We start from the raw sequence: 18685 nt of genomic DNA, 5'->3' as shown, positions 1-18685 counted from the left end.
TAGTGAGGGGGTAAGTTAGGTAGGTGCATGTGTGTGTGTTGGGGTGGTGGCTGTCACACTTCCACACACCCCAAGACTAACAAACAAAGTCCACAGCTTTGGGTCATGGGGAATCACGAGCCATGAAGGATGTGTTTTTTCTTCATAGGTTCATAGGTGTGTACTAGGCTAATGGCCCTGGAGCCTTTACAAGCCTAGCCCATAGAAGTGTCCTGGCATTGTGCCACCCAACGTTAGTTCCCAGTGCCTCTATCAAGTAGACCCACTGCAGTGATCCCCGGGGTGAACTTTCTATTTCCCATCCACTCATTAAGATTTCTCCTGAAGAGGGCCAATTAGGTGCTCTGCTTGACATATATGGGAAGTCTATTCCAGAGCATGGGCAGTCTCTGGGTTATGAACCTTGTCTCTCCAGCATGTTCTGTTGATTGTGGTAATGAGGTTGAGGTCTCTGGAGTGTGTGGTGTGGAGGTATTTGGATTTCTTTAGATGTAGCATTTCTAACACAGCTGGGTCAGACATGTCTTTGTAAGTCAAGCAGAGATCGCCTCTTAGTAGATGATATGAGACAGAGAATAGCTGGAGTTTTCTGAGTCTGTCCATGTAGGACATATGTTTAAGGCCTAGGATTCCCTTTGTGCGGTACTTTTACAGCCTTTCCAGCTGTTGCATGCATCTAGTGAGGTACATGCCAAATGGGGCATTATACTCAATGACTGGCATAATGAGGAAAGAGTAGAGAGAGAGATGATGACCTATTTCTTCCTGTATGCAAAACTCTTGGTAATGAAATGTGCCACATAGAAGGACTTTCTGACCACAGTAGTAATGTGGTGGTCGAAGTAGCGGTTGCTGTCAACCTGTGTCCCCAGATCTCTTATAATGCCTTCAGTGTTCAGTGGGCTGCCATCAATGTGGTAATAAGTGGGAACTGAGTTTTTCCCAAAGGGGATGACAATGCATTTTTTAGCATTAAGCTTAAGGCCATGGTTTCAACATCTGTCATTGGTCTCAGTGAGGCGTTTCTGTAGGATGTCTACATCACTTGGGGAGTTAATAATGACTCCCAGCTTGCAGTCATCTGTGAACTTGGTCAGCCAGAGTCCATCCGTGTTGGCCTGGACTTCTGAGAAGTAGAGGCCAAACAGGAGAGGACCCAGTACTGATCCCTGTGGGACTCCACTCGTGACTGTCGGTAGTCTGACTTAGAGTCCACTACTTTCACACTATGGGTTCTATCTCTGAGCTAATTTGCAACCCACCTTGTGATATAGGGGTTGATGCCTAGTTTGGTGAGTTTATCAATAACTCCTGAGTGGGGAATGGTATCAAAGGCCTTGGCCAGATCGAGGTAGGCTGTATGAACTGCCTTGCCCTCATCCACAGCTCTAGTGACTTGACTCAAAGTAGTCAATCAGGTTGAGTAGGCATGATCTGCCTTTTACAAAACCAAACTGCATGGGATCTAGAGTTTGGAGATTCCCTATATCCTTGTTAATTAGGTCCATGATGATGCGCTCCATAGCCTTACACATCAGACTCATCAGGCTAATGGGGCGATAATTCCCCGGGTCTGTAGTCACTCCCCCTTTATAGAGAGGGATGACTGTAGCAGTGTGCCATTCAGTAGGGACAAAGCCTGAGGTGAGGCTGTGATTGAACAGGGCACACAGATGTGGTGCCAGTTCACTTAGTAGTTCATGTAGAACACATCCAGGGATAATGTTGGGTCCCATGGAAGCTGTATTCTTGGCTTTGGGCAATGCAGCTTTAACCTGTACTGCAGTAATGCTGGGTGCCTGGCATTCCCCTGGTATTGTGATTGGTCCTCGGGGGGGGGGGGTAAAGTTGGCACTGAATCTGTCGGCCAGTGTGTTGGCAATATCTGTTGGCTCAGTATAGGAGGTACCATTGTGCAGTAACTCAGAGCATACCTGGGTATTGCAGTGGAGATTCTTGATATAACTATAGAAGGCTTTGTGGTTGTTTTTAGTATCTGCCACAATTCTGCCTTCATAGCTGGCGTTAGAGGTTTTGATGAGGGATCTCAACTTTTTGTTGAGGCTAGTAAGGGAGTTTTTCCAGTCTTGGGACTTCACCTTTTTCTGCAACAGTTTCTTCCTTCTGTTGTAGAGTTTATTCATGACAGGGGACCACCAGATTGGCTCCCTTTTTTTGGAGGACAGCGTCTTGGTTCTGTTGGGTATGGCTAGTTCCATGCATTTATGTACATGTTCACACAGTGCATTGGTGTATGATTTGGCAGTCATGCATCTATTTTCCATTGAAATGGGTGCAGTGAAGTTAGCCACCTCTGTTTTTAGGAGCCCAAAGTCAGCTTTGGAGAAGGTTTTCATGGTGGTTACATTTGTGGGTGGTGTGGGTGAAATGTGGATTTCCATGGTCATTAGTTTGTGGTCGGATCTAACCAGGGAGAAATTGATTATTGGTGTAGAGCAATGGTTGCCCATGTTAGAAATAACCAGGTCAAGAATGTTGCTTCCTCTAGTGGGGGTAGGAATGAGCTGATCCAGGGCATTGGAATTGATGAATTCCAGGAAGCGTTGGGCCAGTGTATTGGTGCATGAGTAGTTTTCCCAGTTGATGGAGGAGTAGTTGAAGTCACCAAGTATGAGAGTGTTGGGTTTGACCCTAATAGTTTCCAGGGTGCTTAAGAATGTGAAGTGAGAAACTTGGGACATGGTTAGGGAGCTATAGCAGGCTATGACCTGAATTGCCATCTTACCCAATGTTAGTTGTACCTGAAGTATCTCAGATGTGTTATGCTGTGCTACTAGTCTGGAGGTGTGCATATCCTTTATGAAGATAGAGACACCACTGCCTTTGGAGCTTCGGTCCATGTTCTGGGACCGAAAGGTGTGGAATGAGTTATAGCCTGGTAGTGTAGGGTGCTTTCTGCTGCTTTAAACCAGGTCTCTGTTACAGCACAAATGTTGATGTCCTCCATTTTGAGGAGTGCTTCGAGCAAGTGCATCTTGAGATTTAGACTTCTAACGTTGAGCAGCATGACCCTCAGATTGAATTTATTTATAGCTGTTAACGGTGGTAATTTGGTCTTTGGAACATCGCCTAGAAAAGGCACTATGGGGGTGGCAAGAGCCTTAGCCAGTATCCAGAAACCCAGGGGTGATAGATGCAGGCCATCTCTGGCAAAGCATTGAGGTCTGTCAATCATGTCATTCCAAGCAGACAGATACTGGATCCCCTAAGAATGACACCAGAAATTTAGCCAATTGTTGAAGTCAATCATTTTCTGCTTGTACTGCGGTATAATTCTTGGCAATGGTAGGATGCCTTAATGACACACACAGTAGGGGTCAAGTTTGGGGGGGGGGCACTAGACACCACAGCTTACTCTGCATAACATACCTGAAAGGCACTTAAACATGATGTAGGTTGGGGGAAAACCTGACATCAGGGGAAACGCCTTTATATCTTGTGCCTTAAAGGCATGTAAACATAATGGGGATGAGGAAACCACTATATGCCAGGGATAACTCAGAAGATGTGGGTCGGGGGGTGCCACTAGACACAAGGGATATGTATGTATGGTGTGCCTTAAAGGCACATATTTAAAAAATGTGTTGTGGGAATCACTAGACACCAGAGATAAGTAATGTGCCTTAAGAGGTACCAAAAGGGATTCCAACCCTGTACCCTCCCACATCCCAAAGAGGATTAGTAGTCTGAGTCACCACTAGACACCAGAGATAAGTAGCATACCTTAAAAGGTACTAAAAGAGATTCCAACTCTGTACCCTCCCATCTCCCAAAGAGGATATTAGTCATCTGAGTCACTACTAGACACCAGGGCTATCATGTTAAAAGTAAATAAGTAAGAAAAAAATCTAATGCACATGGGAAAGGAAAGCAACTTGAACCCTATACCATTAACCCCAGCACTAACCAGCTAAGCTAATAAGTTAGTACAGCAGTGTTTTTTTAACATATACTGAGGATCTCAGGCATCACGCGATGCCTGCAACAGTTTGTGACTTATGAGGGAGAGGGACAGGATGCATTAAGTATATATCTGTACCTCACAATGCTATACAAAAGTAATGGTAGGACAACATTATTAATGGATTTTAAGTGTTCCCTTTACAAATGTAGAGAGTTGCTAGGATAACAGCTTTTGTATTAAAATGCATTTACTGAAGGATATGAATTGTAAAACTGAAATCCCTGTGATTAAGGACTGACTGCAATCATTCATGAACTGCCAGGGCAGTGATAAAGGAGATATTGTAAATGTTCTGACAGCAGAGATGGGTATGAACTATGTGGTGTGTGTGTATGTGGAGTAGTGACTGGGATTCCAGTATTAACCCAATGTAGCCATCACTGTTATCTACTGCAGGAAAGTGTTGATCTGGACTTATGGTAGTTAATGGTGATTCAGAGACATGTCATTGCAGCTAATGTATCTCCGAATGGAAAATCTCCACGTCATAGAAATTTGGCCTTTTTATAGCAGCCCTTAACATAAGCACTAAAGTTCTTTATGAGTCCTCAGGTGTGTCTGTTACAAGGATTGCTAGAAATGACGTGGATACAAGCACATCACTGGCCTATCCATATGCAATTCATTTTATATGTAATAAAGTGTCTCTGTCTATTCAGGGAACAAAAGGAGTAAATAAGTGTTTTTAGAAAAGGTCAAGGGTTTCTTATGTCCATGGTATTTCTTCAAAAAGAAGTAAGAGGAGGAAAAGGAACCCAGGATTGTAAAGTACACATCAGAAAAGTTAAATTTGTTGGAAACCCCTTTAAATGAAGTCATCTTCTTACACCTATAATAATTAAGGACTGATTAGTGTCTTTGAGTCCTTGGGGTTTTCAGGGAGGAAAGATGAGACAATCAAGGTGCACTGAATAAATATTACAACATTACTAGCTATAGATCATCTTCCATATCTCCTACTGACCACAACAATTGCCTAAATGTTTTAGATAAAACTGTTACCCATTCCAACTCTCATCTCCTAGGTGATTTTAACTACCCAACTATCCAAATGGCCAATCTGTAACATCAATAACAAATATGCCCGATGCTTCACAGACATTGTTAATAGCAACTTTCTTGAACACATTGTCAAGTTACCCATTAGAGACTCCAATAGCCTCACTATTGTTATCTCAATCTTTTAGGGATTGCCAAAAGCGAGTCTATTGAAACTCATAGGTGATTATAATAAATTCTATAGTAACCTTCTACATGCTGATTCCTGCCCTAGTTGTCCTTTTCTACATTTTCATTTTCTATTTACAAGTAAATACTTGCATTGTGAAGTCTATCTGGATCTGCTCCAAATATACCGGGAAATAAGAACACAACTTTATGGTGGAATACTTGTATTAGCAAATTGTTTAAAGAATAAAGAAAATAATTAGTTCGTACATTAAATCTCCATTTCCCCACCTCAAAAAAACCAAACAAAAAAAAAAAAAAAACACAAAAAAAAACAAGAAAAGAAAATTGTTAAAGCTATCCACACAAAATCTTAAATGTGCCATTAGAAAGTGTGAAGCTGAATATGAACTCACTGTAGTTACAAAAACTTAACTATAAATCCATTTTCAGCTATGTGTGGAAGCTAAAAAGAAATATATAAATACACTTTAAGCTTGCTTACACTAATATTATTTGGGTCCCAAGGAGATAGTCAATATCCTAGCAGATAAATTTAGCTCTAACTTTACCACAGACACTCACTCTTTTATTCCCCATTCCCAGACCTCCTTCCCTAAAATTATCTTAGACCACATTCTTTCAACCTTGTCCTGTGAAAAGCGCTGCTTGCATGGGCCATGATAAATTAAAGGGATGCCTACTTACCATTGCTAAGAATAGCTTTTAATATCAGACTCTCCACAGGTAATGCACCTGATGCTTGCACAGCTACTACTTTAATCTCATTACATGAAGGTGATCTTACCTCTGATCTAGGTACTTATTGTCCCATAAGTGTTATCAGCCACCAGTCTAATATCTAAGGGTGTAGACCACATAATCTTCAACATAATTGATACAGAAATAAGAAACCTCCTGGGCCCTGACCCAAACCAGTTTCGGTTTGCCAATGGCAGATCCTGTCTGCTTAACCTTATAAACCTCTTTGAAAAGTTCACTTTGCTGTGTCTGTCCTAATAATAATAAAACCTTCAGTACAATCCTCCATGCAAGTATTATTGATACACTTACTAAATGTAATGTGTACCCCTGCATTGTGCAATGCATAGCTAACTGCTTGGCTTACAGAATTCATGGAGTGAAAGTTGCAGGAGTTTCCTCAAAATATAAAAATGTTACTAAAATATCCCACAAGGCTCATTATTTAGCGGTCTCTTTTTCTGCATGTATTTCTCTGATATCCAGTCTAATATTCCAGGCTTGTGGTTATCTAAGATTGCTGATGACTACAAGGGGGTGGGAGGTTGGCATAATGGTTAAGGTATTTACCTTACAGACACAAGGTGCAGGGTTTGATTCTCACATGGGGTAATTGGCTAGGCTTAAAATGGCCCACAAGGGCACTTAGCCTAGTACTAACCTATGAACATGGCAAGGTTATCAGCTCACTTCCTGCAAGGGTATGACTGTGCCAGGTGTTGGAGTATTAGCAAGGGTATTAAGCTAAATGTTGAGAAATGTGTGGTTCTCTTTGCTAAATAAAAATTTCCTTCTCTACATTTTCTCATATAAATGGCACACCCATCCCCTTCAAAATTATACTGCCATTAGAAACTTGGCTCCTCTGTTGTTAACTCTCTATCGGGTTAACTATCATATCTACAAAACAGTTTAGAAACCATTCTGTTTGGCACAACTAATTAATTTTCAAAGTCATGTCCTCTACAACTAAAGAAGCCTTTTTATCTCCCCCTTGTAATCACCCCTTGCCCATCACTGAATGTAATGGTTCTTTTTGGCATGTGACTTTCTAAAGTACATTGTTCATATTGAGGGGACTCAGAAATTTTTAACTTAAAGGGTCACTTTTCTCCAGTTATTTAGTTGTCCATATAGACTGACAGACCTCTTCCTTTACTAGGCCCCCTACCATCTCCTTTGCAGTAACCTTTGCTTTTTGAGCTATGAAAGACCCGGCCCTGTTCAACATCTTGTACCTCCACATAACAAACTACTCCTCAAACAGCCATACCAAGGATCTCAGTCTACATCAACAAATAAATAAAGCTCATTGGCAGGATACATACCCATCCCAATATATTTCATCCATATAGAGCAAGCTGCCTCTACATATTAAACAAATGCATTACTCTAGCTATATTCAAAGTTACTCTCTGTAGTTGAATGGGTAGCCAAAACTTCTCCTGTTGGTTATCCTGCATAGCTATTCCAGAAAAAGGGAGTGAATATTATCAGTTTCATAGTATTTAAGTGGGTTTATTTGTCTTGGTGACAGCGTGCCTAGTGTCAACCTGTGAACATGAGGTCTACTGTTCTTGGGATGGGGTGAACTACCACTGAGATGCTCACTTCCTGCAAGAAACTTGGAGATCACTATAAAAATAATAAAATTGCCAACGAATCCAAAGACAACCACAAGGCATTCTACAACTATGTCAAGAATCTAAATGGCAATGCTCAGATCTGCTCTGAGCTACAGCAGAATGGCATTAAATATACTGATCCCAAGGATATTGCCAATATCCTGGCAGATCAATTCAGTGCCAACTTCACCCCCCTCTCACCCCTTAAATGGCCCATCTCAATACTGGAAGATTGCCAAATTCCGGTAATAACAGCCACACAGGTAAAATACGCACTCTCCAAAGCTAAGAATACAGCATCCATGGGACCAGATGACATCCCGGGCTGTGTACTACATGAACTACAAAATGAACTGGCACCTCACCTAAGTGTCATGTTTAATCATACCCTCACCTCAGGCTTCGTGCCCACTGAGTGGTGCACAGCTACAGTTATCCCACTCCACAAGTGGAGATCCACCTTGGATCGTGGGAACTACCGCCCCATCAGTCTGACGAGCCTGATCTGCAAGGCCATGGAACGTATTATCATGGAACTTATAAACAAAGGCATTGGCAACCTTAAAACACTGGACCCCACCCAGTTTGGGTTCATGAAGGGCCGATCTTGTCTCCTGAACCTTATTGACTTCTTCGAATCAGTCTCCAGAGCCATGAACGAGGGTAAGGCAGTCCACACAGCCTATCTGGACCTCGCCTCAAGGCCTTTGACACCATCCCCCACTCTGGAATCATAGATAAACTTACTAAGCTGGGCATTAATCCCTATGTCACTCGGTGGGTTGCCAAATGGCTTACTGACAGAACCTATACTGTAAAAGTAGCTGACTCCAAATCCAGCTCCAGACAACTGACAAGTGAAGTACCTCAGGGTTCAGTCCTGGGACCTCTCTTGTTTGGCATCTACTTCTCTGAAGTACAGGCCAACACAAAGGGACTCTGGCTAACAAAGTTCACAGATGACTGCAAACTGGGAACCATTATTGAATCCCCAAATGATGTGGATACTCCACAAAAGGGCCTTACAGCAACAGATGCTTGGTGCTAGAGCCATGGGCTCAAGCTCAATGCCAATAAATGTATAGTTATCCCTTTTGGGAAAAAAACATGTACCCATGAATTATCACATAGGTGGCAGTACACTAAACACCAAAAGTGTGATACGAGACTTAGGGACACAGGTGGACAGTGGTCTCACCTTCAATAACCACATCGCCACAGTCAGGAAATCCTTCTATGTGGCACACCTCATCACTAAGGGCTTTTCATCCAGAAAAAAGGAGATCATTGTCCCACTGTACTCATCCCTCATTAGTCCCATTGTAGAATACAATGCCCCATTTGATATGTAACTCTCAAGACATCTGCAACAACTGGAAAGGCCGCAGAAATACCTCACTAAAAGAATCACAGGCCTAAAGCAGATGCCCTATGCTGACCGCCTTAAAAACTCCAGCTATACTCTGTTGCATATCGTCTACTCCGAGGCGATCTCTGCTTAACATACAAGGCCATGTCAAACCCAGAGCTGTTGGACATGCTACACTTACAGAAATCCCAATCCCTCAGAGCCACACATTCCTGGAATCTAAATCTTGTCATCACAATAAACAAAACATGCTGGAGGGATAGGTTCCTGACCCAGAGACTCCCCAGACTCTGGAAGAGACTGCCCATACGTGTCAAGCAAAGTGCCTCTTTGGCCCTCTTCAAAAGGAATCTTGATGATTGGATGGGAGAAAGGAAATTCACCCCGGGGATCATGTCAGTCACCCTGCTAGACAGGGGTCCAGGGAAGTAAATAGTGTGGGAAGAAATAGCCAGGGAATTGTTATGGCTAGGCTTGTATAGGCTCTAGGGCCGATAGCCTAGTACCAACCTATGAACTAGCTGTACCAGGATTTATATAACTGTACATGGAATGATAGCCTAATACAGATTGAAACACAAATGCATGCTTCTTGTGGTGACATTGCATGTTTATGTACACAGGTAGTTTAAGACTTAAAAACAGAAGGATACCTACCATCCATAGATATGACTGTCATCTGTCCCATCCATTTCTATCACTCTCATTAAATGGATATCTCTGGGTGAGGTGGAGGACTTACGGTCAGATGCAATTAAAAGTACTATAAAAACAGAAATACAAAAAAGTAAAGGCAACAGAAGTATTAAAGAAGTTAAGAGAGAAGAATACTAGGTACTTATTCAATTTATCTTACTATAATTACAAGAGGAACTCTGCCAGTGGAAAGATTTAATGAAATGTTAAAAGAAAAATGGTATAACTCCAATTCAACAAAAAGGCTAGAGGTCCAAAACTGAGGCTCTTTCTGGAAAATAAGCAACATGAAATTGTCCTAAAAGAAGACAAAATAAAAAAAATTGTGAGGATAAGTCTGATTTTTGCACATATGTGTTCATTGTGTCTTCAGAGTAGCACCATTGCTCCAGAAGGTGCTTTAGTTTAAGGATACTCTCTCATATTTCTTTACTGAACATGGGAGAAGGCATTCAACCGAAGTGCATAAAACTCAGTGTGTAGGTAAGATGAGGTTTTGTTAAAACAGATTTCCAGATATTACTGTAGGAGCTGTCCCAGGTATGAAGAGATGATTTAGCGTAGGACAATTTCATGTGGAATAAAACAGGTAAGAGACTTCCACAAGTGACAGCCATAATTGTAGCTTGTGTAGACAAAGGAGAACAACAAGATATGCCATTCATGAGATATATAGCTTTCATTATTTATGAAATGAATAAAATAACTGAAGTCAAAAGAGGAATGCAAGCTGATGACTGAGTACTTAAACTCAAAGGCAGTTTCTGTGTTTATTAAGGAGGTAATGGTAATCTTTTAATTTATAATTCAGTGCAGATCTAGGCCAAGACAATATCCTCTTAGTTTAGGGTGCCTTTGACAGAAGCTGGTTATTTTAAAAACTCAGCCTGCAACTGTGAGAATTTTACCATATTTAAACCGAACAAGAAAATGAAAAAACAAAGGTGTGGGAGACAGCTCTGGTACTCTTGACAGCTTTGATGGACTGAGTGTCTTATGCTGTTGCCATCTTTTGTGTGCTAATTTTCTGCACTGTAACAGTAGGCATCTTTTAAACTGAACTTCATTACTGCAGGGTGAACATTTTATCCAAGAGCATACCTGTATAATGACAGAAGTCTCTAGGGTCATCACTACGAACAGAGAGAAGCAGTTGCAGAATGCATGTACAGTATACTATCCAAACAAGAACCCTACAGAGCAATTTCCATTGACTTTGCATATTTGAATATCCAAAGTGTGTCTATACTAACACCATTTTAAATGAATGTTAGCTTAAGTCATTACTCACAAAAGTGGAATTTCGTGTTAAAATACATAAATATTCTCAAATTTTCAAGGTTTTTTAATTTACTTCTTTTTTTTTCTCTCTCTCTCTCTCTCTCTTACTGTAGAAATTTACAAAAGGGTAACCAGCACAGACATGACCAACAAAAAAGGGGGTTTCTCAATAGACCCAGCAGCTAATCCAGGGTCACAGAACGGTCAGACTGAAGAGAAGAAGTCCTGTTGTGTTAATCTGTAAGGCCTCTTCAAAGATCAAGAGAAAACAGAGACAGAAACTGAAACAGACTGGTCAGCATGACCGAAAAGAAGCCTTTAAAGCCAACAGCACTACATTCTGAAGAGCCCAGTAGTGGGGATGGGTGCCTTGTTTGGGATGGGGATACAGAAAGAAATTTATATGCAAGTTTTCAAAAACAATGGTGTTGTACTCTTCAGTATTGAAAAACTGTATGTTCATGTCACTGTGGGCTAACTTCTTTTCCATCTATGCAATTGGTGGATTGTTGTTTTTATGCAGTCACAGAATATCTTAGAATATGAAGACGGTAATCTAAATATGGGTGAAGATGATGAAATATTTGTACCATTTTGTTTTATAACTAATTTAAGGGGGTGCAGATTCTGCTGTTCTTTTAACCACCCTGTAAGAAGCTGAATGGAGGAATTCAGAAATGGCACAAAGACGTATGTGCAAATGTCACTCCTTTTAGCAGAGTGATGCATTTAAAAGTGTGTGCATGTGTGTTTATAAATGGATCTGTGATTTTAAATTTAATTTTTGCTAATAATGTTTTTCTTTTACTTGATCTTTTATCACTACTATGGTTCTGTTCTGTTATGTATCTTGTCCACATTAATCACACTTTATAGAAAACAAAACAAGAACGTGTTTAAATGCCAAAAGAAAACATTTTTCTGAGTAAATTACATCACAGCAAACAAAAGGGAAACTGAAAAAGCAAAATTAGCTTTCTTAGTATCTATTTTTTTATTTTGGTTTCATATGCTATGACTGAATTTAGGACACAGTATAGCCACTAGCACATATCCAAGTAGTCCCATCATTACATCCTGTTGTCTAGCCCCTCTATATTTATGTTATGGATGTATTATACTGATTGAAGTTGGTATATTTCCTAATGCAATTCCATTTCCAGCATGCAAAGCAATGACTTGGGTATATCTCTACTCACCTGCTCCCTGCCTTAGCATAACAATCAGGTGCACTTTCTGTTGTTTCACTGGGTGTGTTGTCCCTCCAGTGTCCACTAGGGAATAGACGTGCTGCAGAAAAGCCCATACCCCTCATCTTGAAGGGCAGCTTTAAATCAGCCATTCAATATCACTCCACAACACACACTCACACTTTATAACACTAGATAAACTTCTACTATGCATTTTTACTGAAAAACGTTGACAGTAATTCCACCTGTTTTGGTTCATACTTTCCAGATGTTCCAGTGCTCCTTGTCCATCATCAATGGGTCTACCAGCTCCTCTTTTCACCTGCAGACTTTGACTCAGGACTGGAGCTGGCTTGGATCTTAAGGGTATCCTGAGGGATCATGCCAGGGACTGTTTCTGCCAGAGAAGATTTTTAATTTAATGACCTACCCTCGCTTCCCTGCTCCCCTGCATTCATCTATTATTCATCTATTCCATCCAAGGCCAATCTTCTCCATGGACCATACCTTCCTTCAGGGAAAACTTCAATTAATGCATCCCCCCTGAGGATAGGCATACCTAACTCTCCCTTCCAGAGCCTCAGATGCCCAAATCATTAATCAAACCCCAGTCACCTGGGCAAAACTGACATAATTTTTGAGGAAATGTAATATTAAAGAAGGCATATTAGTATGCAAACTTGAATAAACTATATCACGGACAGCAAGTAATATTAAATTAACAATGTTGGTCATATCCTGTTTAGGGGTAATGTTGTGTAGCAAGTCTCCTCTGCATGACTTCAAGGCTTAGAAGAATGTATCCATCGAATTACGAAGATGCAGGACTTTTGTCACTTTCCATCCTTTCTTTCTTCACATGCCTAAAGAAGCTTGGTCTAGATAAACAAGGACTTTCTGTTGAGCTGTTATGCCATTATGATGCGCAGTGTTAATGTCTGTGGAGAAAGCGAGTCTAGTAGGTACAGAATTAACTAAGGGACCAGGAAATCATGCTTAATCCTGACTAAATTAAAACTGTAACTCTGGGGCCATAATAGGTTGAGCAGCTTGTCACCAATTGTACTAATCTGTCCTCTGGAACTTGGTAATCCAAATGGAAATAAGATGGCACATCAGACTCCAAATAAACACATTAAAGAATAAATGTCATCTGTTTTCTACTCAACGATATGATGTGCACATTGTAACAGATGGTGGCAAAGACAGAGGATTTTGACATAAATGCAGACCAGTTATTATTGTACAATTATACATCCAGTTTTCATGGTATTGATTTGGTCAAGGATATCAGTTTACTATTATACAGCCAGTTTTCATAGTATTCGTTTGGTCAGAGCTAGTCACTCAGAAGTATAAAGATTGGCTCTAGGTCATTTGGTCATATTGACTAATGTTGATGTGACATTTTGACCTCAAGTACAAATGGGTAAAATGGGTCTGTTGATTATGGTTTTGTTCACCTGTCCTTTTTTCTCCCTACAGCAGGGAATGAATTTAAGCCTTCAGGTGTGCATCTTGCCCCTCTGACAGGAATGTACTCCCAGCTGCCAGTTAAGGGATCACTGCAGCATTGCACATATATCCTTCTATCAGCAGCCCTATGTGGACATGGCATGTGGCTTTTAAGGATGCAACTTCACACCAGACCATGATCCCCACTGTTTCTATAGTGGGCTTAGTCGGATGTGAAGCTTACCCAAAAAGTGAGAACTAAGTAGGGAAGAAAAGTCTTTATCTGCTAGAAAAGTATATATTTTTGTGCAGGTTACATAACAAAGTCTGTAACAGAGCAGGTACACCTAGCAAGCAGCCTTTTTATGTGAACTAAAAACTAAACGTGAACAAAATCCCTTGGTGCACCAGCAATGTCAGATGGGAATCTGGGAGAGAAAATCAAGACCAAAAGAATGTCATTAAAACCACAGTTCTCTCAACAGTGCTTATTTATGAGCAGTGTGAAAATGACAATTATCACAAGCATGAGGAATGGGAGCAGTGACAACAGGCCTTTAAATTTGTCTTTCAAAGACCCGTCACCCAGACAGCTTCAGAACCAGGCAAAGGTCAAGAGGGTGGAGTTCAAAATGGTTAGTGTACTGCTCTGTACTGTACATCATGGACAGCCAAATCAAAACTCAAATATAAAATATCTGACAAGGAGAACAGTATCCACATTCCTAACAGCTGAGCCTTTTTCATTAAGTTGACTGTCATGGTGCTGTAACCGGGGTGAGAGGACACCACAATCAGGGAAGAACTCACTAAGTATAATGAGGACTTTCCTTTCAGTTACTTTAGTCAGTATAGGTAGCTAAGGGATGGAACAGTAATTATCAGCAGTCTCTGGCTGTTTGTTTTTGTTGCTTAGAGTAAGTATCACCGTCTCCAATTTCAAATTCAGGAACATTGGATGATATGAATAATGAGATTTAAACTAATCAGCACATAATATGGTTAGTAAAGTATTTTAAAAACCTGGGATGCAGGCCACCTGCAGCAGGATTCCCAATGCTGGATAATTTCCACACCTGCAACCTGACCTCCCTGATGGTTACTCCATCTTACAGGCAGGAAATCAACATCTAGTGCTACAGGAAAGGGAGCTGGTCATCTTGTAAACCTGTCATTTAAAAGAAAACTGAGAAGAATGGTCATGGAAAGCACAGACAGCATAAGCCGGCATCTGGGGAGTCCCTGGTGGTCTAGTGGTTAGGTTTCAGCACTCTTACTGCTGCAGCCTGGATTTGATTCTCAGTCAGGGAAGCTTTGGTTTAGATTTAGTCTTGAGCCAAATCTCAATGTAACAACTATTCCTTTCAGAAAAGTGATTGGTCAAGCTGTAAAATTTTGCAGGACTCTCCGGTGCTTGGTTTGCTGTGTAAGAATGCATTGGATGTTATGTACATGGCTTACTTTCTTACGCAAGGATGTGTAGATTTATCTATTAACATTAGAGAAAGTAAGTTTCCCAACATCACCAGTCTTACTCAATGAACTGGATTACATACCTGTCAACTGTCCAGATTTTCACAGAATGTTCAACTTTTTGTCTCATATTTTTGGTCTGTTCCTAATAAAACTTGTAGTTTTCTGACAAATCATTGAGGACTGAAGTCAGTAAATAATGGCATACATTTGAGTTTCAGACTTAATATCCTTCAGAAAAATAGATGCCAATACAAATCTTGTTAATTCCTGTTATTGCAGCAACTTTGTAAGTTTATAAGAGCAATATTTAAAATCTGTTCATATTTTTGGCCCTTTGTCCACCCATTATGTTAGGTTTTGTCGAAATTTCTTGAGTTAAGAAGTTGAGAGGTATGCTACATTCCTATTAGTATCGGTTCATGTAATAATTTTTACAGTGCATAGTGTCAAAACAAGGACAGATTCTGTTCTGGAGAGTGATAATTACAGATGAAATGCCAGTCAAGTTCATTAACATTTCAAGTAGAAGGATATAAGATCAGGGGTCATGTAATGAAAAGTTCCCTTCCACATTTTGTGAAGCAAGCCAATCAGGGTATAAGACGTTAAAGGAAGCAATAATGTCAGAGATGGAGGAGGGGGGTTGGAACATGTGGCTTAAATCAAGTTTCTGATAAGCTGAGTATGTCAGGTGACTACATGGCTAAGAAACAACCTGACATGCTCAGCTTATCAGAACACATTTTATCTTCTTTAGACAACAGGGTCATACCTGTGTGAGTGTTATTCAAGACCTAAGTATGTTGTATGCCACAGTGACCCTTGACATGACATCATGTGTTACAGTTATAGTTATGCAATGGTAGCTCTTTAGTATGCAAAAACGTGCACACTGATTGGTCAGCCCAACCAGCATGCCCATTGTAAAATCAAGCATATACCAATAGAAAAAGTCCAGCTGCTGAAGTCTGACCAAACTTTCTTCATTTAATACATGCTATAGAACTCAATGCCTGATAGCATAAATCCTGTTATTCTAGCAGCGTTCTAAGTTTATAAGAGCAACATTTATAATAGGGACCTTTGTCCCCCTTATTTAAGGGTTTTCAGTTTTACTGAGCAAAGAGGTCAAGAGGTACATATGAAGGGAAGAGAAAATACAAGGAAAATCAGGTACATTATGCAAACTACAGAAACATACCTTATTTTCTTGTATTTTTGCCCTGTCTCCCTCGTACCTCTAAACTGTCCAGATTTCACATTAAAAAAAAAAAAGCAACAGAGATCTTCCTTTCTCTGTTGCTTGCTTTCCCAAGCACTGATGCACTGGGTAAGCATGGGAAGTAAGTCCTGTACACATGCACAGTACATCAGTGGAAGAATGTGGAAACAACCCAGAAGAACACCATGGCACCATTATACAAAGGCATTATTTGAGAAGAGTTAAGTAATTTCTTTCTTAAATAATGCCATTGTATAATAGCAATTACTGACTCATGGGTGTGGGTATAATGAAGAGTTACCTACGGCTGCCTTTGTTTAATCACTTGGGCTTTGCCTTCATGATCAAACTACACCAACGGTGGGTAAATCTTCAGTATACCACACCCACTCGTCGGTTATTGCTAAATTATTTTCTTCTTCTTTGGAAGCTGTGGTCACCTTAGCTGCAAATTATCTCTATCTAGAATGGCAGAAAAATACTTGTCACTGCAGCTGATATGAAAGTCACTACTGAGCTGATATGTATAGGCTATGTGTGAATGTCACATGTGTTGTGTTCAGTTCATAGGTTGATAGGTAGGTACTAGGCTATCGGCTCAAGGGCCTAAGTAAACCTAGCCAACAAGGTTCCTTGGCTTACGCCACCCAAGAAGGTTAATTTCCTGTGCCCCTGTCGAGCAGAGCCACAGAAGTGATCCCCAGGGTGTATTTCCTATTTCCTATCCACTCATCAAGACTTTTCTTGAAGAGTGCTAATGAGGAACTTTGCTTGATATAGATGGGTAGCTTGTTCCAGAGTATAGGAAGTCTCTGGGACAGGAATCTATCCCTCCAGCATGTTCTGTTTATTGTGGTGACAAGGTTTAGGTCCCTAGAGCATGTAGCTAGGACGGATTGGGATTTCTTTAGATGTAGCATGTCCAACAACTCTGGGTTTAACATAGCTTTATATGTTAGGCAGAGATCTCCTCGGAGTAGGCAATATGTTACAGAGTAAAGCTGGTGTTTTTTTGAGATGGTCAGTGTAGGGCATCTGTTTGAGGCCAGTAATCCTCTTTGTGAGGTACTTCTGTAGCCTTTCCAGCTGCTGCAGATGTCTTGTGAGGTACATTCCAAAAGGGGTGTTGTACTCTATAATGGGTCTAATGAGTGCCGAGTAGAGGAGAACAATGACCTCTTTTTTCCTGGATCCTGGTTCCCCTTAACATTTGGTGTAATACTACCAGCAGACTTATACAGATACCCCTATTTGCTCACATCAAGGTAACCAAATATTTGTGAATTCAAGTGTGTTTGCTTGGGGGGAGGGTGCAGTTCTTATGGAACCAGTCAACAAGGTAGCCATTGATGGAATTCCATGTGGCACATCAAATACTATTCTACCAAGAAGAGGGAGGAGGAACAGATGGAGGGTTAATCATCTGAAAGAAGGAAGGCTGTTGGTAGAATAGATGGAAGGCATGGAACCCATTTACCATCTTCGTTTAGATCTAAGCACTGACATGGTTATCTGCAGAAGACTGGAAATGTGTCCAATTAACCAGCTACTAGTACACATCTCACAGGATGATTAAGGCTACAAAACTGAAATTAAATAATAGAGGAGTGTTTATGAGCTGAAATGTAAATTACATACTATGCAGAAGTAAGAAAAGAATGCACAGAAATTGAGGTCAGATATCAAGCAGGTAAGGGAAGAGGAGGAAATGCAACTTGGGAATGAAGAGTCGGAGAAACAAGGTGACTTGACTAGAGACTGGTATTGTGAAATAATGCAAGCATACCTAATGTATACAAAAAGTAGAGTAACAAGTGGGTGGAGCTAGGAAAGCAGTGGGGCGGAGGAGTATGAATAAGCGATAATAAATCAAACAACGAACCAGGTAAACAAGAAATTACATGCAGACATAAAAATCAATTAAGAAAAGTGAAAATAACAGAGTAGTTTCAGAAACATCCAACTTACAGAAAGAGGTAAAATAACTGTAATTAAGAGACACTACAGTGTATTATACAGTTATACATTTATGCAGTATGTTAGCATGCTACTAGAAAAAAAAAAATCACACACACAGAAGTTTAGAGATACGACCCTGAGAATTTGACTTATTTTTACTTTGTTAACCAAGTAAAACCATTAGGCAGAAGTGCTTCTTTACAGGAGTGACCTGAAGCATTGCTTGGCAAGGAGACGTGCTCAGAGTCAAATGGGAACCATTTCTGGAGTTGCTCAGCCAAGTCCACCACCATCCCTTTCCTTGGACACTTCATCTCCTGCAGTGACATTCCCAGAGTTCACTAGGGATCATTGCAGAGAATGTCTACATATCCTCCCTTCCCGACTGGGATGGGAATATCCATCCTCCCAAATCTTCATATGCCTGAGCTGCTAATTTACCCAAGTCACCTGGGTCTAGTCCACAGTCAGGACTTTAGTCCTCTATGCCATGGTGCT

At 40.7% G+C, this 18685-nt stretch overlaps 1 protein-coding gene across 1 annotated transcript in view; it reads left to right on the top strand.

Moving 5' to 3' along the window:
* The window catches only part of LOC122808749 (ras-related protein Rab-25-like), a 334101-nt gene extending 318217 nt beyond the window's left edge, over nucleotides 1-15884 (top strand). The window contains exon 5 of the mRNA XM_044079766.1: nucleotides 10999-15884. Coding sequence (XP_043935701.1) covers nucleotides 10999-11129 — 131 coding nt within the window. The 3' untranslated portion in view covers nucleotides 11130-15884. The remainder of the gene's footprint in view (nucleotides 1-10998) is intronic.
* Nucleotides 15885-18685: the final 2801 nt, after the last annotated feature.

Source organism: Protopterus annectens, chromosome 8.part0 (assembly GCF_019279795.1).
Source record: "Protopterus annectens isolate FY-2018-M chromosome 8.part0, PAN1.0, whole genome shotgun sequence".
In the NCBI taxonomy this organism is placed as follows: domain Eukaryota; kingdom Metazoa; phylum Chordata; order Ceratodontiformes; family Protopteridae; genus Protopterus; species Protopterus annectens.
Note: the sequence above shows the minus strand (reverse complement) of the source record. Positions and strands in the feature narration are given on the sequence as shown.